Source organism: Eublepharis macularius, chromosome 17, assembly GCF_028583425.1.
Source record: "Eublepharis macularius isolate TG4126 chromosome 17, MPM_Emac_v1.0, whole genome shotgun sequence".
NCBI classification, from domain to species: Eukaryota; Metazoa; Chordata; class Lepidosauria; order Squamata; family Eublepharidae; genus Eublepharis; species Eublepharis macularius.
Genome location: NC_072806.1, coordinates 7,544,314 through 7,562,332, shown reverse-complemented (window position 1 = coordinate 7,562,332; position 18,019 = coordinate 7,544,314). Strand labels below are relative to the sequence as shown.

Genomic DNA, 18,019 nt, shown 5'->3' with positions numbered 1-18,019 from the left:
TGTTGGTCCATCTAGGTCAGTATTGTCTGTCTCTGACTCTCAGAGGCTCTTCTGGGTTTGGGGCAGACAAAGGACTTCCCCAGCATCTCTTATCAGAGATCAATAAACTAGAATTGCCAGGGATTGAATTTGGGACCATCCGCAAGCAAAGCATATCCCTTAAAATGGCATCACATATGAAGTTGTCTGACTGCTGATCTATTTAGTCCAGAGTTTCCTACTTTGATTGGCAGCAGCACTCTGATTGACCAGGGGTCTTTACCAACATCTGCTATAGGAGATCCTTTTAGCATTGCATCTGGGACCCTCTCTGTGTGAAGCAAGGTGCTCTTTCATGCAGCTGCAGTTCCCTCACTACAGCCTGTTTGAATGCTTCTCCAAGGAATCTCCTGTCGGAGACAGCGTACTAGGCTTAATGAGTGCTCTTAGAGCCAGACCAGGAATTTTTATATAAAAGCGGCCCCTTTGGGTAAACAGAGCAGAAGTCACGCTGTGCTGATTAAAGAGGCAAAAAGTTTATTTAAGAAATACATACTTGAGAGTGAAGGAGAGAGATAGGGATAGAGTCCTTGCTATCTGACTACATCTTGTAGAGAGAATGAATAAGGCAGGAGAGAGAAGAAGCAGGATATTGCCCTGTTTAGCCCAATAGGAGACAAGACAAGGAAATGACCCCCCAGGAAACAAGAGAGATGCTGCTCTCACTGTCCTAACTAAGTGTTCCTTGCTGCCCCCTGCATAGAAGGCTCATCTTCCCATTGCTGCTGCAGTACACCAGACATTGCAATTTCCAACACTGGCATCCTTGTAAATATTTAAATCCGTAAGAATTATTATTCTACAACAGATTTTTAAAATGAATCTTTCTGCCTACATAGTAATGTTAGTCATTTGTGGCTTAAAAAAAGGAGGGGATTAACTTTTGTGAAGTTTTTCTTCCTGCTCATCAGGAGGTGATCCTCTCACACTACAGAGAGTGGCCATTTGCCTTTTGGTCTAATCCAGTATAGGAGGTCTCACCTGTCTGTCCAAATGCTTCTCCTGTGGATACGAACTGCCTTCTGTGTGAAACATCTCAGTTTACCCTCTGGGGAGACCTGCATGTTGTTGCTGGGTTTGTTTCCCCCCCCCCACACACACACACCTTAGAATGCTGTGCTGAAGTGAATTTCTTACTAAGAAGAATTCAGCCTTCCCCGTCAGAGTCTGTCTGCATCTCTGTTGATGTGGACAGGAAAAGTCAGCCAGGCATTTGAAAGGACTGGGCTTCTGCAATTAACCCTCTTCACAGTATGAGAACTAGGAAAGGGCTGAACAGCTACCAAGGAGAAGTTGCATAGCATGGCAGCACTTGCAGCCATATTTGAGGCCTCTGCTGTGTTTATATTGAAAGACAGAAAGTGAATGCTTGAAATATTTAAAGAAAAGCTGACCTTCAAGCTGCAATTCTCATTTGTGAAAATAGGAAACTTATTGGTGTGCAACAGGTGATGCTTTGCCAAGGGCAGATTCTTGCAGTACATCCTGACTGAAGCCGTGAGATAGGGCCATATTATTCATACAGCTGACTAGGCTGAAGCCTAGGGGCCCATCAGGGGTTTTTTTTGCTGAGACACTGTTACCTGCGCCCTAGAGCTCCAGTGGTTAAAGGCACTTTGTACTCTGCACTGTAGCAATATGTGCACCTATCAATTTTATTCGCTTCAAAATATTAGATTATAGAACAGTTATACCCCCAAAATGTGCTTTCCTGAAGAGTTCTACTCACGCAATAAAAATATTTTTTTAATTGTGAATAGAATTCTTCAGGAGATCCTCACAATGGATCTAGGGCTATGTACTGCAGTCTAGTACCTACCGTACCAGGGTCAGCCTGTCAGCTGTAGAGGGGTGAAAGATTGAAGTGCCAGGGGGGGCCCAAAATACCTGAAAGCTTAGGGGCCTGGCCATGGGTGTGAGAAGCTGTAAGTCTGAACCAGCAGAAGATGTCACATGCATGCAGGGTTATCACCAGATACTCAGGACAAAGTACTTAAGGAGATGCAAGGGGGGGCATTGGGGCCAGGAGCCAGGGAATCAGCCAGAGGGGAGGAACAGGAGAAGGCTGGCCAGAGGGGAAACCTAACATACTAGTAGTCACAGTCCCATAAAATCCCTGGCCAGGGTTCATGAGGTCTGAGCCTCAGCCCTTCCCAGCAAGGGCAGGGGTCATGCTTAGTAGGAGAGGACTTTTTTCATGCAATAGTACCCATGCTGTCCTTGGCATCTCCACTTAGGTGAAGGTGCTGGCAAAGCCCTTACTCTGCCTGAGATTATGGACCAAGCAGACTGTACTGAGCTGGACAGACAAGACAGGGTAGCATTGAGGGGGGGGCAATTGCGGTTTGAACTTCATGAGAGAAGCAGCAGGAATTTAACACTGGCTTGTATTTGTGCAGCCTTTTGGGGTAAGAATTCTTGGTCTGGTTGTTGTGGATTTTCCGGGCTGTATTGCCGTGGTCTTGGCATTGTAGTTCCTGACGTTTCGCCAGCAGCTGTGACTGGCATCTTCAGAGGTGTAGCACCGAAAGACAGGGATCTCTCAGTGTCAAACTGAGCTGCCAGTCACAGCTGCTGGCGAAACGTCAGGAAGTACAATGCCAAGACCACGGCAATACAGCCCGGAAAATCTACAACAACCATCGTTCTCTGGCCATGAAAGCCTTCGACAATTCTTGGTCTGTTTCTCCCTTTCTCCCTCAGTGCATTGATAAAGCCCGAGACCTGCTGGATGCTGAGCTGACAGCCATGGCGGGAGAGAGCTACAGCCGAGCATATGGGGTGAGTGCAGCCCCCTCCCTGCAACGGCCTCAAGCGCTGAGCTGCCATTCAGGATGCCATTCGGTACAGTGGTGATTGGGATGGAATGTGATTGACTCTTTCCTTTAGGCGATGGTATCCTGCCAGATGCTGTCGGAGTTGGAAGAAGTCATCCAGTATAAACTTGTACCAGAACGACGTGAGATCATCCGCCAGATCTGGTGGGAGAGACTGCAGGTAAAATAGCTGAACACGCCCTCTCCGTGTGCCCAAAGCAGTTGTCAAACACAGTTTTGGAAGGGCTGGATTTTCTCATCTTCGGTTTCATTATTATTTTTAACATTTATATCATGTCCAGCTCCTTGCTCTTTGCGTGGGCAGAGAAAGCAAGATACGAAGTTCTAGGGCTAAATGACAAGTTGCAAATTAGTAGCTCATCAGTTCTGGACAGCAGACTTCTGAGAATGGTCAATAAGTGAAAATGTCTTAATCTTCCTACAAAAATATGCACCTAAAACTGGTTTTCTTATTAGATGGTTAGAAGGACGCCATTGTAACACCATTTTTTTTCTTAAGTAATTTATGTAGGAGTCAAGCTGTCCTGAGTCTTAATAGGTGACCATTTTAGTATTTGAGGGGAGAAAAATTTGTGTAGAGTTTAATTAGCAGTAAACTTAAGCATACAGGAGAATACGCCCTGCTGAGGAAAATCAGCACGGCCCCTGCAAGCCTAAATACTGCTTCAAATACGATGCGGAGGAGGGAGCGGGCAGACATGGCAGAGGCTTATAAAAACCTGACAGGTGTGTAGAAAGTAAAGAATAAGAACTTTTTCTCCCCTCAAATACTAAAATGGTCACCTATTAAGACTGTTTGATAAAGGATTTAGGGCAGTTTTGCAGTTAACTTACAAGTCCACTGACAAAAGAAAAAGAGATGGCTGCCGTCTTGGGTGGCTTTAAGTGGGGTTAGAAAGATTCATGGAGTCAGCAGCTTTGAGCAATGATAGCTAAATGGAAACTCCATGTTCAGAGGCAGTGAACCCCTAAACAGCAGGTGCAGGGGGAAAGCAAATATGGAAAGCCCATTGTCTTCGTGTTCTGCTTCTGGGCGTCACAGAGGCTGGCCGCTTTTGGAAGCAGGCAGGTGGGCTAGGTGGTGCTCCTTTGATCTCAACCCAGCAGTGCTCTCTTCTCATGCGCATGTATTTTGTCCAGTATTGATGGGTAAGCGAGTTTGAGAGCTAGTAACAACGTTTCCAAGCATGATGCTTTCATGCTTTGGCTCACCTTCAACAGATCCACATCCACATTAACAGTTGCAGCAATCTAACGAAGCCTCCTAAATGCAGAGTCAATGACTAATTCAGAATTTGACTAGAAATGCAAATAAGGAGCATGGAAATGGGGAATAGTGGAAAAGCTCTGCTGAATTGTGGCAAGGCTCCCAGTCTTAATAATAACCTAATAACATCCAATTTCTGTACCGCCCTTCAAGACAACCCTTCAGGTCTTGTCCCATATCCAGCTTCCACCATCCAGATGCCTCCAGGAATCCCACCGGGCACAACATTAGCAGTTTGTTTTTCTTTCTTTGTTTTGTTTTTAGTGTCAAGTTTGCTGTGCTTGAGAAAAGACAAACTGTTGGCGCCGTTCTTCTCTCATATGCATCTGACAAAGTGAGCTGTGTCTCACAAAAGCTTATGCAGGAATAAACTTGGTTTGTCTTAAAAGTGCCACTGGGTTTCTGTACACTACATAATATATGGTCTTCAACTCTAAATGTGGTGTTCTAAATGTGATATAAAAGTTTGACTTGACCCGTCTTAAGGGCTAGGCAGTGCTCAAAATGTGCACATGAGGAGAAGCCGCCCAGTTCAGTGTTAATTTTATGTCTGCATTACTTTGCATTTATTCTTGGGATGAATGAGACTGGGGTGGTTGCGCAGACCTTTCATTGTATGCATGTATAGGGGTGCTTGGTATTCCCAGATGTACAAGTGATTGAGGAGAAATGAAACATTCCAACCACATTTCCAATTTGGGTTCCAGACCCCTGTGTTTGCCCCCTAAGGCAAGCAGAACAAAGAGCCTGGGGGGGAGGTTACTTTGCCCTGCTTCTTTTGACCTTCCACCCTCAGCCTCCAAGGTCTTTACTCAAAGTAGTCCTCTTTACTCAGCCTCTGCCCAAAATAGCTTTTCTAGGTAATGCCAGAACCCTGCCTTCCATCAAGAACCAGAGGAGTTAGCTGTGTTAGTCTGTAGTCGCAAAATAGTAAAGAGTCCAGTAGCACCTTTAAGACTAACCAACTTTATTGTATCATAAGATTTCGAGAACCACATCTCTCTTCGTCAGATGCATCATCAGCTTTCGAGAACTGCAGCTCTCTTCGTCAGATGCTTCTGACGATACATCTGACGAAGAGAGTTGTGGTTCTCGAAAGCTTATGCTACAATAAAGTTGGTTAGTCTTAAAAGTGCTACTGGGCTCTTTACTATTTCCCATCAAGAAGTTCCCCTCCATCTTAGCTTCCTCCTGCCTTCTGACCCTTGTGAGACAGACAGGAGTTGCTGGCCTGGTAGGCAGCTGTCTGCTGCCCCCACAGTGTCCCCGCTCTCAGACAGAGTCTTCTCATCTTTCTCCTGCTTGTGCATCCATTCACTGTCTGAGAACTGTTTACCTGGCACTGCCAAGGACTTTGCCCCACCCCACCCCTTTCGCCCCCGTTTGGGAAGCTGTGACAAAGCTTTTTGCCTCCAATATTGCATTCCTGTCTGGAAAGGCTCAGAGAACATTCCACCAGAGAGGAAAGGCCGAGAGCGACAGGGTGGATGAAGTCTGCAGATGCAACTGTTTATGGGCCTGCAAAAGGGGAGATGGGGAGGGAGGCACACAGAAGCAGTACATGGAGTTCTTGGACATTTTATGAGCATGTTACTAATAATTATAAAAGGCCCACTGGAGCACTTGGTGGAATGTTTATTTGAACGTCGGGGAGCAGTAAGTTTTCTGCCGAATTTGAAGAAAAAAGCCAGACACATGGAGTACCTGGGATACAGTTGGAATTCTGGTCTCTTTGTTTCTCCAGGAAGACCATCAGTTCAGAGTTCCGTTCTTTCTCTCCCTCTTACATTTTAACCTCAGGTCGGTTACGCTGGGAGAGAGTGGCCAGCTCCAGCCTGTGAGCATCATATCTGAAGTGGGTGTTATAACCTCTCTTCCTCCAGTCCTAGTTCAGCACCCTGACACAATGCTTTGAGTACTTGAATGCAGTCAGTATTTTGAGCTGCCTATGCTAGGTGGTGGTGGAGAGTGCCATCAAGTCATAGCTGACTTATGGCGACCCCAGTGGGGTTTTCACGGCAAGAGATTAACAGAGGTGGCCTGCCTTTGCAACCCTGGTCTTCCTTGGAGGTCTCCCATCCAAGTACTAACCAAGGCCGACCCTGCTTAGCTTCTGAGATCTGACAAGATCAGGCTCACCTGGGCTATCCAGGTCAAGCATATGCTAGGTAGACATTCTAATAGAAGCAAAGGAGCCTTTGTTTAGAGAGCCTGAAGTGGTTAGAGTACTGGACTTTGCCTAGGCATTCCTGGGTTCAAACCCCTGTTCAACATAAAGCTCACCAGATTAGTTTGCGCCGGCTCCACTGTCAGTCTGACTTACTTCATGGAGTGGTTGTATGGACAAAATGGGAGTATAGAATAGGGGCAACAGTTACTCCAGGAACAGAACTGTGGGGAGTTGCCCCTCTGACCCTTTCAGGGTGGTTGGTCCTCTGAAGATGTTCTGCATATTATTATCTATGTCTTCACAACCACAAGGGCTAGGAACATGCCTTTCATAACAACAGTGAAAAACAGATTGCGAACCCAAGCTTCTGGCCTAGAAGTTAGGTTCAGTGCAGAATTCTGCACATTTGTGGGGTTGCAGAAGATGGTTTTCCCTGTCACCTTCCCACCTTCGCACTCACAAAGTGGACTTGGACTTGCCATTCTTTCACTCAACGACAGCAGGCTGTTTCTCCCTCCCACCCCTGGAAGGTTCTGTATAGTAGAGGGATTTTCTGGATTCACCCCAGGGCCAGTCTGCACTATAGCGGACAGTGAGCTGCTGTGGCAGGCAGCTCCGGTAGAGAAGAAGCAGACTGGGCTGCTGATGAAGTTTGCCAGCCAGCTGTGCCCCCGTTGTTGATGGGGTGGCCTAATCACTACGGAGGCAGAAGAAATGCCAACAGTCGGCAGAAGGAACAGGAAAACACTTCAATAAGAAGCATGTGAGAGAACAAACGAGAGAGAACCCTCTCCCAGGTCTTTTTCTCCCTTCTTGTTTTTGTACCTTTTGCTGGCACTGATCATGGTCAGCACCAAAAATAGTGTGAAGTTCTTTTTGGAAATGTCGTCAGACCCCTGCCTTGTTGTTTTGAAAGGGATTTAGGTGAACACAGTACTTATTGCTTCATTTCTGGATCTGTTCCTCTTACAGAAGGCTGATCATTCATCCTCCCCCCGCCCTACCCTTTTTCCCATTAACGAACCTCATTAAACCTGGAGAACTGGGCCCCGTTTCCTGTGCAGTGGCTACTATGAACAGTCCCAAAGGACCAGTTCTGTTTCACAGTTAGAAGCATTCAGGATAGAGCGGTGTGCAAACGGGGTGAAATATATAGTGTGTGTATGTGTGTGTATATATATGATCTAATAAAACAGTGAAGTTCCTTTTTAGGAAAAGCAAGCTTCATTCAGCATTAGCAGAAGCAGTAACAGCTCATTGGAGACAGAGTGCTCCCTGTTCTTTCTTCACTGCAAAAGAGGATAACTTCTATTTTTTCTCTTCCCTCCCCCCTCTCCTGTCTGTTGCTAGAGACTACGGTGGGCTTAGCATAGACACACATTCACAATGCACATAAAAACCCAGTTGAACGAAGTGCGGAGCTAGTTCAATGTGCCCATTATAAAACACTTAAGTGCTGAGAGCATCCAGCATAGAGATGCCGGCTCTGGCTTTGGCAAGCCCCAAAGCGAGGGAGACCCCTAGCTGGAAGAGGAAGTAGGAGGGACGGGGATTTGTGGCATATTGGTGAGTGTGACAGGAATGGAGAAACTGGGATTGGAACTGGCTGGAAGGGACAGTGAGGGCATTTTGCTGTTTCTTTATTCTGTCTGTCTTGACTGGAACTCAACAGGGCATCCGCTGAGTTCCTGGGAGGGCTCCCAGCCACTGACCACACCAAGACTTGCTGAGCTTCAGCAAGATGACACCACCATGTGCTTTCCAGATATACCCTGGGACCAGCAGATGGTCCCATTTTGCCAAGTGATGCTCTTCTTTGTTCCTGCCTTTCCCATGTCTTTCACATGTATGTGAAGACTCCAGCAGCTAGAACGTCATTCTCTTGTAGATCTGGCTCTCATTCCCTTCTTTACCTTATTCCAGACTAAGAAGCATGTCTCAGAACTGCAGCAGCATCTCCCACTGATCAGTGGGAACTCCTTCCAGAAGCCATCCAGTCTCTGAACCCCTTTCTTTTACCTTCTTAAGCGTGCCTCAGCAGCCTCAAGAGCTGGGAGATTGCGGAGTCTTAAATGTGGAAGTTTGGACACTCACAGAATATGATGGGTTCTGCCCAGGAAAACAATGTTTTCCAGATGGGATTAGGGACAATCCAAGAGTTCACATGCTGGGTCAGAACATATCTTCACCAGCAGTGGTAATGTGTATGAGCTACCTTTGGGTAGCTCATACACAGGATATAATGGGATGATGATGTCTTGTCAAGCTCTGGCAGCTTGAAAATTGGATGTAGGCTGTCTCTGATCTTGGACATGGCATTTCCCGTTGTTATGGCCAAGACTAGTTAGTATAAATAGTACCCTCTAGAAGCCATCATTCTCAAAGTCAGGCACAAGCGCCTGCTGCAAGAAGGCCACTTCATACAACCTTTGGAATCTAAGTACAGGAAGAGCTTTAAATTTAAGTACAGGAAGTGCTTCATGCACCTGCTCTGTAAGGCATTCCTTAGGCCCACAATCAAAAAAGCCATTGTTCTCACTGGGGTTAAATAAACATCCCAAAAGGAGGCAAACTCCAGTAAAACTGTTGATCTGAATGGAATCAAGTAGGTTATATAGGGCAACGTTCTCTCTATAGGATGGAAAGGGTTTCTCACCCAAAGCTGTACTTTCACAATATATATTTTTTTAAAAAAAACATGCAGGTGACCAACACAACACCTGGTGGCAATGCATTTATTTGGCTCAGTTTGTTGGGAGGAGGGTTGGGATTTTGTTTGTTTTTTCATTCTGCCCTTTCTCCCAGGAGCTTGGAGTAGTTGTGTAGTCTTGTCCTCCTCTCGGTAATTTTGTCCTCTCGGTAATTTTGTCCGATAAATTAGTCTGAATTATAGTGATTGACTCCAGGTAGAGCCTTCTCATGATGGAACAGGGGGTTTGAACTTCAGTCTCTCTCTTTGCTACACCACAGCGGCTGGCTCTTATATTCCATAGTCTGGCGATATGTTGTGTGCTGCCTTTTCTTCTTCTTTGGTGTTAAACTTGTAGCTTCTTTTTAGTTTGGCAGCAGCAGCAAAGAAGCCTACAAGGCTTTTGTATTCTTAGTGTCTGGGGGGGGCAATCAGTGAGAGGGCTTCTAATGTCCCTTCCCCACTGGCAGACCTCCTGAGGACACCTGGTTTTTTGGCCACTGTGTGACACAGAGTGTTGGACTGGATGGGCCATTGGCTTGATCCAACATGGCTTCTCTTATGTTCTTATGTTCTCTTAAGGCAAGCGAATACTAAAAAGTCCTGTTTCCCCTTCCATTTTTCCAGGGCTGCCAGCGGATCGTTGAGGACTGGCAGAGGATACTTATGGTCCGGTCCCTTGTCGTAAGCCCCCACGAGGACATGAGAACGTGGCTCAAGTATGCCAGTTTGTGTGGCAAGAGCGGGAGGCTGGTAAGTGCATCGGATATCTGTCTTGCTTGGTAAACCAGATATGAGTAGATGAAGCTAATGTTTGCAAAAAACACTGTGTCACCACGTGCTGGAACCAGGTGGCCTATTTTATTAACACCCCTTGTCTCCCCAGATCAGACTGTGATATATGAAATATATGATAGGATGCAAAGGGCTCAGGTATTTGATGTGTTAATAGGGAGGCTTGCGTACTAAATAGTATGCAATCCCAATTGTTCCCCCAATCATTCTTCCTCCGTATGTATGTTGCTGTCTTGTTACAAGCTTAGGTTTTTTCATGGCTATAACAACATTTATTACTTCCAAGAGCTCATTGAATCACAGGCAATTCCCACTCGTGACTGGCTGCTATAAGAAAAGCTCTTCCAAAATAACACATCACTGTGAATTCTGGAAATGGCTGTTGCTCAGAGCCTTTGAAGCAAATGAGTTATAGCAGGAACAAGCCCCTCTTGGATGTAACAGCTTTTCACTGCTGTTAGTGACAGGTCTTTGTGCACATACACACCAAAGACGAATCCTTCCAGTGCAAGCTTTGCCTTCTCTTGGAACCATGCCTCTTATTAGACAGTTTCTGTGCAGTGACTCAGAGTCTCTAAAGGATGAGAAAGCAAGAATATGCTTCAGCAATTGTTATAATGTGCAAGGGTTGTAGGCTTCCCCTTATGTGGATGGAATGCAAATGTTTGCCTGCCTGTTGTTGCTTAGAACTAGTTTCAGTAAGGACCCCAGTGTCTAAAGTTTGGGACTAATGCACAACACTGTTTCTGCTAAGTATTGCAATCCATGGTTGCTCACACAACCTGCGTGCCTGGAAAGCTGTAGCATTTGCCTAGTATCATGCCTAGTTGTACCAATTAAGTACATGCCTAGTTGTATCAATTAAATTTGCATATATTTGCATATATATTTGAATAGGAATGAAAACTAGGTCTAAAAGAGAGAGCATTTTTGTTTTTTAGAGGGAACATGTTTGACATAATGTAGAAAGGAGTAGTAACTGTCTTAGAAGAGGCATTCCCTGCCCTGAAGAGAGAGGAGAGGGTATACTTCTTCTCAGAAGGTGCCCATGGATTTGTAAGCACTTACTTTAAAACAAAAATTTGTATTTTTAAAAAAATCCGTTGCCCATATTATTGGGAGCATTTTTTCTAACCGATCTTCGTTCTTCATCCTTACATTATTAATTCATAAAGAGTTGGAACTAAGCATCCCTCGCAGTAACCTGTCCTCTCCCATTTGCTCGTTCAAGGCATTGGCCCACAAGACCCTTGTGTTGCTCCTGGGAGTTGACCCATCCCGGCAGCTGGATCACCCATTGCCAACAGTTCATCCTCAGGTGACCTACGCGTACATGAAGCACATGTGGAAAAGCGCCCGCAAGGTAAATGTTGTCAAGAACCTTGAAAATCCACACGCCCCCGGCTGATTGCCGTTTCTTACCACTCTTGCTCTGCTAGGAACAAAAGGAAGGCTGGCCCTTCCTTGCCCAGCCACCTTCTCAGTTTTGATGCATAGATAGTTTTCTCTTTCCCATAGTTTTCCATAGTCCTGCGTGTGGGCGTGTGCGCACGCGCGTATTTGTCTGTGCCTGTCCATGTGTGTTGGTCCCTGGTGTATTGGTGGTCACTAAAGACACAAGCAAGCATGTTGTGTAGCTGGCAAGGATTTTCGCAGACAAGATCTCTTTTTGCAGACAAAAAACATCCAGCCAACAAACAGCTGGAAAAGGCCCCAGCCAAATAGTTTGGCTTTGCAGGACCCAAGGCCAAGTCTCTCTGGCAATCCAGCACAAAGAGAAGTTACATGATCAAATCCGATAAGTCTCCGACTGACTTGCATCCCCCCTTCCTCCCCTTAGAATGTGAGCTTAAAGCCTGAATATGCTGCCTCATCATTGCCTTTCTTAAGCCTTCCTCACCGCAGATTTTGCCAGCGGTGGGGTTAAAGCCATCACAGTCCTGTGTCATTTCCAAGGACTCTTTCTAAATTTTTATCAGCAGTTTTTATGTAATAATAGATCAAGACGGGTAGCCATCTTAGTCTGTCTGTAGCAGTAGAACAGATCCAATAGCCCCTATAAGACTAACACAATTTGTGGTGGAGTATGAGCTTTCGGTGAAGATGTGAGCAATGAAGAAGCAAGCTGTAACTGACTAAAGCTCATAACCTACCACAGATTTTGTTATAGCTGCTATTGGACTCTTGCTCTTTTCCACTATGTAATAATAACGATCATATTACAATGTATGAAATAGATGAATAGAACAATATTTCAACAATAAATAAAAAGTAAAAACAGATTTGTATCTTTGCTCACTTAGACGGAGTATTTAGATATTTAAAAGATTCCTTAGTCTTACCTGGGGGAGCCGCTAATTTTTTTAAAAAACTGATCCATTTGTGTCCTGCCCCTCCTCCAAGGAGCTCAGAAGAACACACCTGGTTCTCCCCTTTCTCACTTTATCCCTCCAACAACCCGACAAGGTAGGATATAGCAAGACTGCCGATGACTGACTCGAGGTCATCAGGTGAGTTTCACGGCTGAGTGGGAACTTTTGAACCCAGGTCTTCCCAGTCCTACTCTGACACTCTAACCACAGCACTTAACATCAAAATGGGGCAAGTTACGTTTAGCACAAAGTTCCAAACCTTGTGCAGTATCGGAATGTGACTTAGGAATTAGAGGATGTTCTCAGTAATCTTTACAACTCGGCACAGTTGGGTCAGTTTGTTACCCCTTGTTGCAGATGTGTGTGTGTGGGGCGGGAGGAAGTGACAGTCTTGTCTGACACCAGTTAATTTTTTCATTGAAAGAGGCAAGAAGTGAACTGGAAATTTCTTAGCTCCCAGTTCATACCTATGAGCAGTACATTATACCAACTCTTGGAACACATCTCTTCTGGAAATCCCACCTTCTTGATAGCTGAATGGCCATGTTTAAAGACACAGGTGATGTCTCCACTGAAGCAGCATTCAGTTACGTAGGCAGGTGGCACCTGACTTTGCTCTCCCAAACAGCTCCTTGTAACAAGTGAGCTCCTTGTGACTGCTGTAAACAGAACAGAAGCAAATTGCGCTCTGCAGCTCCTGACCCGAAATGACCTCTCCCCCCCCCTCCAATTTCAAGAGTTTTAGCTCTAAATTGCCTCCAATGATGCATGAGCACCCTTCCATCTGACCTTTACAGCCGAGATTTTCTTCTCATTTATCCTCTGGGTTTAAAGAATCTCCCTTTCAAATTTCTTTTGTTGTTGTTGTTTTTTTTTTTAATTTATTTTTTTAAAACCAAACAAACAAACAAAAACAATGTACAGAAGTAAAATAGAACAACAACAAAGTCTTAGTGAACTATATACAATAAACGTCATGCCAATATAGTTAAAACAAAGACAACTAGCATTTTTTTTTCAATTATTTGATAGTCGTTGCTTCAAATCTGAGTAACAAAAAGTAAATGCTTAGGTGGAGAGTGATTTGTATTGGAAATGAATTCTTTTGTTGTTGTTGTGTGTTTAGCAGGATTGCAGCAGTGGCAATGTACTGTTCCGCTAGATCTGTAATGCACAGGAAAAAGCAACCGGTATCGTAATGCCCTCATATAAATCGATGTGTCTGTACAGTTCTAGTTGCTCCATCTCAGAAAAGGATATTGTGAACCTGGAAAATGAGTAGAAAACAACAACCAAAAGGATGAAGGGACTGGGGCACCTCGCATACGCGGAAAGCCTAAAGAGTAGGGGGGGTGGGTTCCGTTTTTTAAAAAACTAAATGGGGCATAATAGAAGTTTATAAAATTATACATGGTGTGATGAGACAGAGAGAATTTTTTTCTCCCTTTCCCAAAATATTAGAATGATTGAGGTGCCCAGTGAAGTAGAATCAAAGTAGACAAAAGAAACACCACACAATGCATGTTTCACTTGTGGAACTCGCTGACAAAGATTAATAACAACAACAACATTCAATTTATATACCGCCCTTCAGGACAACTTAATGCCCACTTAGAGCGGTTTGCAAAGTATGTTATTATTATCCCCACAACAAAACCCCTGTGAGGTAGGTGGGGCTGAGAGAGCTCCTAGGAGCTGTGACTGACCCAAGGTTAGCGATTACCACTAGCTAATACAGCTTTTAAAGAGGATTTGATACATTCACGGAGGAGGGTCCCATCTGTGGTGATTAGCAGGATACATCTGAATACCAGGTGCTGAGGGGAAACCACAAAGCGGGTAGGGAGGGACCTTTGGTCTCTTTGCTCCTCCTTTTATGGGCCTTCTGGGGTGTCTTGTTGGCTACTTTGGGAAACAAAATGTTGGATGAGATGGACCATTGATACAATACAAAAGTGCTGTTCTTCTTACATGCTTATAAGAGAGAATGCAAAGGTTACTTGAGGATCTTTGGAGATGCTAGGGACTAAAACTGGGACCCCCTATATGCAAGCCATTTGTTTTACCACTGAGCTATGGGCAGCCCTTTTGAAATTACTTGTAGGGATGACCGGAGAAGTGAAAACTCAGTGTATAAATCAAGGATTTGTTAGCAGGAGCTGGGGACCCAGATCTGCTTTTGGGAGAGGCTGGGAGACAGGAAGGAGAAGAGGATCCAGGTCTCTGCCTCCTTAGAACATTGGCAAAGCTCGTGGGTGTTTGATGCTTCTTAACCGTGTTTTTCAACCACGCGTTCCTGTTGCAGATCGATGCATTCCAACACATGCAGCACTTTGTTCAGACGATGCAGCAGCAGGCACAGCACGCCATTGCAACCGAAGACCAGCAACACAGGCAGGAGCTCCACAAGCTCATGGCACGGTCAGTACCTCCCTCCGTGGCACTCCACACCCGATTAGCAATGTTGGCACAAACGAGAGAGACCAGGAGACTGGCAGAGTCCACGAGCCCATCCCTTGGGTGAATTGGCTTGGGGGTCCTTTTCATAATGGTTTCTTGCCAAATAAAAGTTGCAAGAGGTTGGGGGGGGAGGGGGGACTTTTGACCCATCTTTACCCTTAGCTTCAAATTAGGGGGGGGGGCTCAGTGTAGAGCATTTGCATTGTGTGCAGAAGGCCCCAGGTTGAATCCCTGGCCTCTGTAGCAGGTGGTGGGGAAGTCCTTTCTGTGCCTGAGAAACTGGAGAGCCACTGCCAGTCAGAATAGCCATTACGGAGCGAGCTTGATCAGTGGTCTGGATCTGTATAAGCTTCATTTGTTCGCCTTTGGGACTAATTCCGTATAGCCCAGTGCTGCCAGAACCCCACTCTCCCGAAGCTGTTGCCAGTGAGCTGGACTGAGGGCCGTGCCTCCTCCGTTGCTGATCAGACAGGAGGTTAAGCCCTAAGCTCAGATCTCTAGTTACGCAGCAGCAGCACGGTAACCTCGCAGAAAAATCCTCAGCAAAGATTTCTCCTTGCAAGTAAGCTGCTGCTGCTGCTGCTGCTGCTGCTGCTGAAACGTTCGGCTCTTGGTTCTGTTCTCAGCTGCTTCCTGAAACTGGGCGAATGGCAGCTGAACTTGCAAGGCATCAACGAGAGCACCATCCCTAAGGTCCTGCAGTATTACAGTGCCTCCACCGAGCATGACCGCAACTGGTACAAGGTAGGCAAGGGGACAGAATTAACTCCACGGATCGTGGGGACGAGACGATGCCGTTCTATTGCAGCAGTTCATCAAGGGGTTTAATCCCCGTCCAGTTTAATGGGCTGCCTTGAACACACCTCTCTTGAATGGAGAATTCAACATGCAACTTCAAAGAGGGATCTCTTAGCCGCTGATCTGAGGGAGGAACCTCTCTGCCAAAACCTGAATTCTCTATTCCAGTGTAAAACATGGTAAAGGTGACACTTGGCCAAACAGACTGTGCTTGCATGTGTACACCTGTCCAGCAATCCAGTACAAACACATTCCAATGGAAGCATAAGAGTGAGACCCAGGGATGCAGAAAACAACAGTCTTCGCTTGCCTTCCAAAGAAGGAGGTGGATGTGAACAGGCGAGCCTTCTTGAGCAGGGCGCTGCCGTATCTGAGGCGCTACCAGCAAGAAGGCTTTGATCTGGTACCAGTCACAGTGCCCCAGAGAGCAGTATGGCTTGTGAGAGTGGTCTCCTCAGAAGATATTAAAGCACAAGGATGGGGTTATATGTTAGGAGGTGTTCGTTCACATTCTTTGCAGCCATGCAGAGGTGGGTGTTATTTGGGTTACAGTAAACCAAAAAGCAGGGAAGGAATAGTAGGCAAAGCAAAGCATTTATATACCCTATTGCATTGCTTATTTAAATTTCTTGAATTGACTCTACTGACTTACGTGGTATAATCCATCTTGAGTCTCTGGGCAAAAGATAGGCAATCAATAACATAAATAAGTAAATGCTGAGAGATAATTAGATGCTTAATGAAAAATTCCCCAAATATATGTTTGGAGGCTCAGCTCCTCCATTCTTCCAGTAGATGTTCTGTATGTCTACTTTAAAAAAAAATTCCCCTGAAGATCATGAGATATTAATCAATGTCTAACTCACGTATTTGTATCTTATTTTAGAAAATGCATACCCCTCATCTCTGTTGAGTGAGATCAACCCCTGAGGTAGAGCCCCGGCCCTTCATGGCACCAAGCACTGAGCTAGCCCAATAACCCTTAGTGGTCAGGATAACCACGGTGGTTGTAATCCTTTGGCAGGCTTGGCACGCCTGGGCAGTGATGAATTTCGAGGCCGTGCTTCACTACAAGCACCAGAACCAAGCCAGGGATGAGAAGAAGAAGCTGCGCCACGCCAGCGGGGCCAGTGTCACCAGCGCCAACACCGAGGGCAGCAACAGCGAGAGTGAGGCGGAAAGCGCCGAGACCAGCCCTGTCCCATCACCAGTGCAAAAGAAGGTGACAGAGGTAGGACCAGAGCAGGCAGCCTAAGGGCAGCTGCGGCACCCCACTGGAGTACTTTTGGTAAACAGGAAGGGTGCATGCTCTCTCTCTCTCTCTCTCTCTCTCTCTCTCTCTCTCTCTCTCTCTCTCTCTCTGCTTATAGAGTCAAAAAGGAGTTTATTGTCTATAGCCATAGGCTGTCACAGTTCACTAAACATTGACTAGTAAACAATTAAGTCCCTTATCGCAGTTTATATAGGTTACGTTTCTGCTTATACTATTGATTTATTGTGATTATACATACAATAGATTAAGGGTGGTTTAGAAAAAAGATAGTTCACGGTATAATTCTAGGCTTCAGGGTTCCCCCACTCGAAGTCTACTAAAAACAAGGGGCTGTGACTGGAACTCTGTATAGGGTTGTTCTGTAAGATCGAGTTATATTTTGTACAATTTTATGTCTGGTGTGAAGAAAGTGGTTAAGAGCTCCTAGGACTTAGGGTGAGCCAGCAGTATTGATGGGCAATATATAACAGGCCAGGCAAAAGAAAAGTGCTTCTTCATTGCTATAAGATATGCTATTGGCTTACGTGGCTTTCAGTCATGCACACTGAGGGCTATTGGCCAGGATAGCTAAATGTAGCCTCCTTGTACAGAGGAAATTGTCCTCTCAACACCAGTGGCTGAGGGGCAAAGGCAGACCAAGGCTATCGCCTGAGGGTGGGCTTTCCCTTGCCTATAGGGAAAAAGGGGCTGCACTGTGTGGCGATGGAGCCTGACCCAGCATGGCTCTTTTTACACTCTTGTAGCTGAGGCTCCTTTCGAGTAACTTTGCAAGCACAACAAGCCAGGTGCTTAGATGGTTCTACGATCCTGCCAGAATGAATTGCTTGTTTCTTGTTTCTGTTTCTGTGGAGATTGATGTTCTGTGTTTCTTCACAAAAGGACTTGTCCAAGACCCTCTTGATGTACACAGTTCCTGCTGTCCAGGGCTTCTTCCGATCTATCTCTTTGTCCAGAGGCAACAACTTACAAGATACTCTCAGGTGACCAATTGAGAACTTGAACAGTGGCATTTTATCAGCAATTTGCAGTAATTGTCAGGTGCTTTTTGTTTTGCTTGTGCGTGTTTTGCTGAACCAAGCAAATAATGAAACTTGTGCAATTGTAATGAATTGTAGTGCTCTGTTGTTATTACACACACACACCACTTTGTCCTACTCCTTTTAGAAGGCCCTTTGAAAAACCAATTCCTGCACATCTTGGTTTTCTTTCTTCAGAGTCCTTACTTTATGGTTTGACTACGGCCACTGGCCAGAAGTAAACGAAGCTCTTGTTGAAGGGGTCAAGGCCATCCAAATAGACACCTGGTTACAGGTAAAGAA

General features: G+C 45.5%; 1 protein-coding gene across 3 annotated transcripts in view; it reads left to right on the top strand.

Annotated features, from left to right (window-relative positions):
• MTOR (mechanistic target of rapamycin kinase) overlaps positions 1 to 18,019 on the top strand; it is a 99,893-nt gene that overhangs the window by 68,086 nt on the left and 13,788 nt on the right. For all 3 annotated transcript variants that reach the window (XM_055001100.1, XM_055001101.1, XM_055001099.1), the window contains 9 exons: positions 2,743 to 2,820; positions 2,929 to 3,036; positions 9,630 to 9,755; positions 11,029 to 11,160; positions 14,475 to 14,590; positions 15,256 to 15,373; positions 16,452 to 16,658; positions 17,580 to 17,680; positions 17,915 to 18,011. In XM_055001100.1, the coding sequence (XP_054857075.1) occupies positions 2,743 to 2,820; positions 2,929 to 3,036; positions 9,630 to 9,755; positions 11,029 to 11,160; positions 14,475 to 14,590; positions 15,256 to 15,373; positions 16,452 to 16,658; positions 17,580 to 17,680; positions 17,915 to 18,011 (1,083 nt within the window). The remainder of the gene's footprint in view (positions 1 to 2,742; positions 2,821 to 2,928; positions 3,037 to 9,629; positions 9,756 to 11,028; positions 11,161 to 14,474; positions 14,591 to 15,255; positions 15,374 to 16,451; positions 16,659 to 17,579; positions 17,681 to 17,914; positions 18,012 to 18,019) is intronic.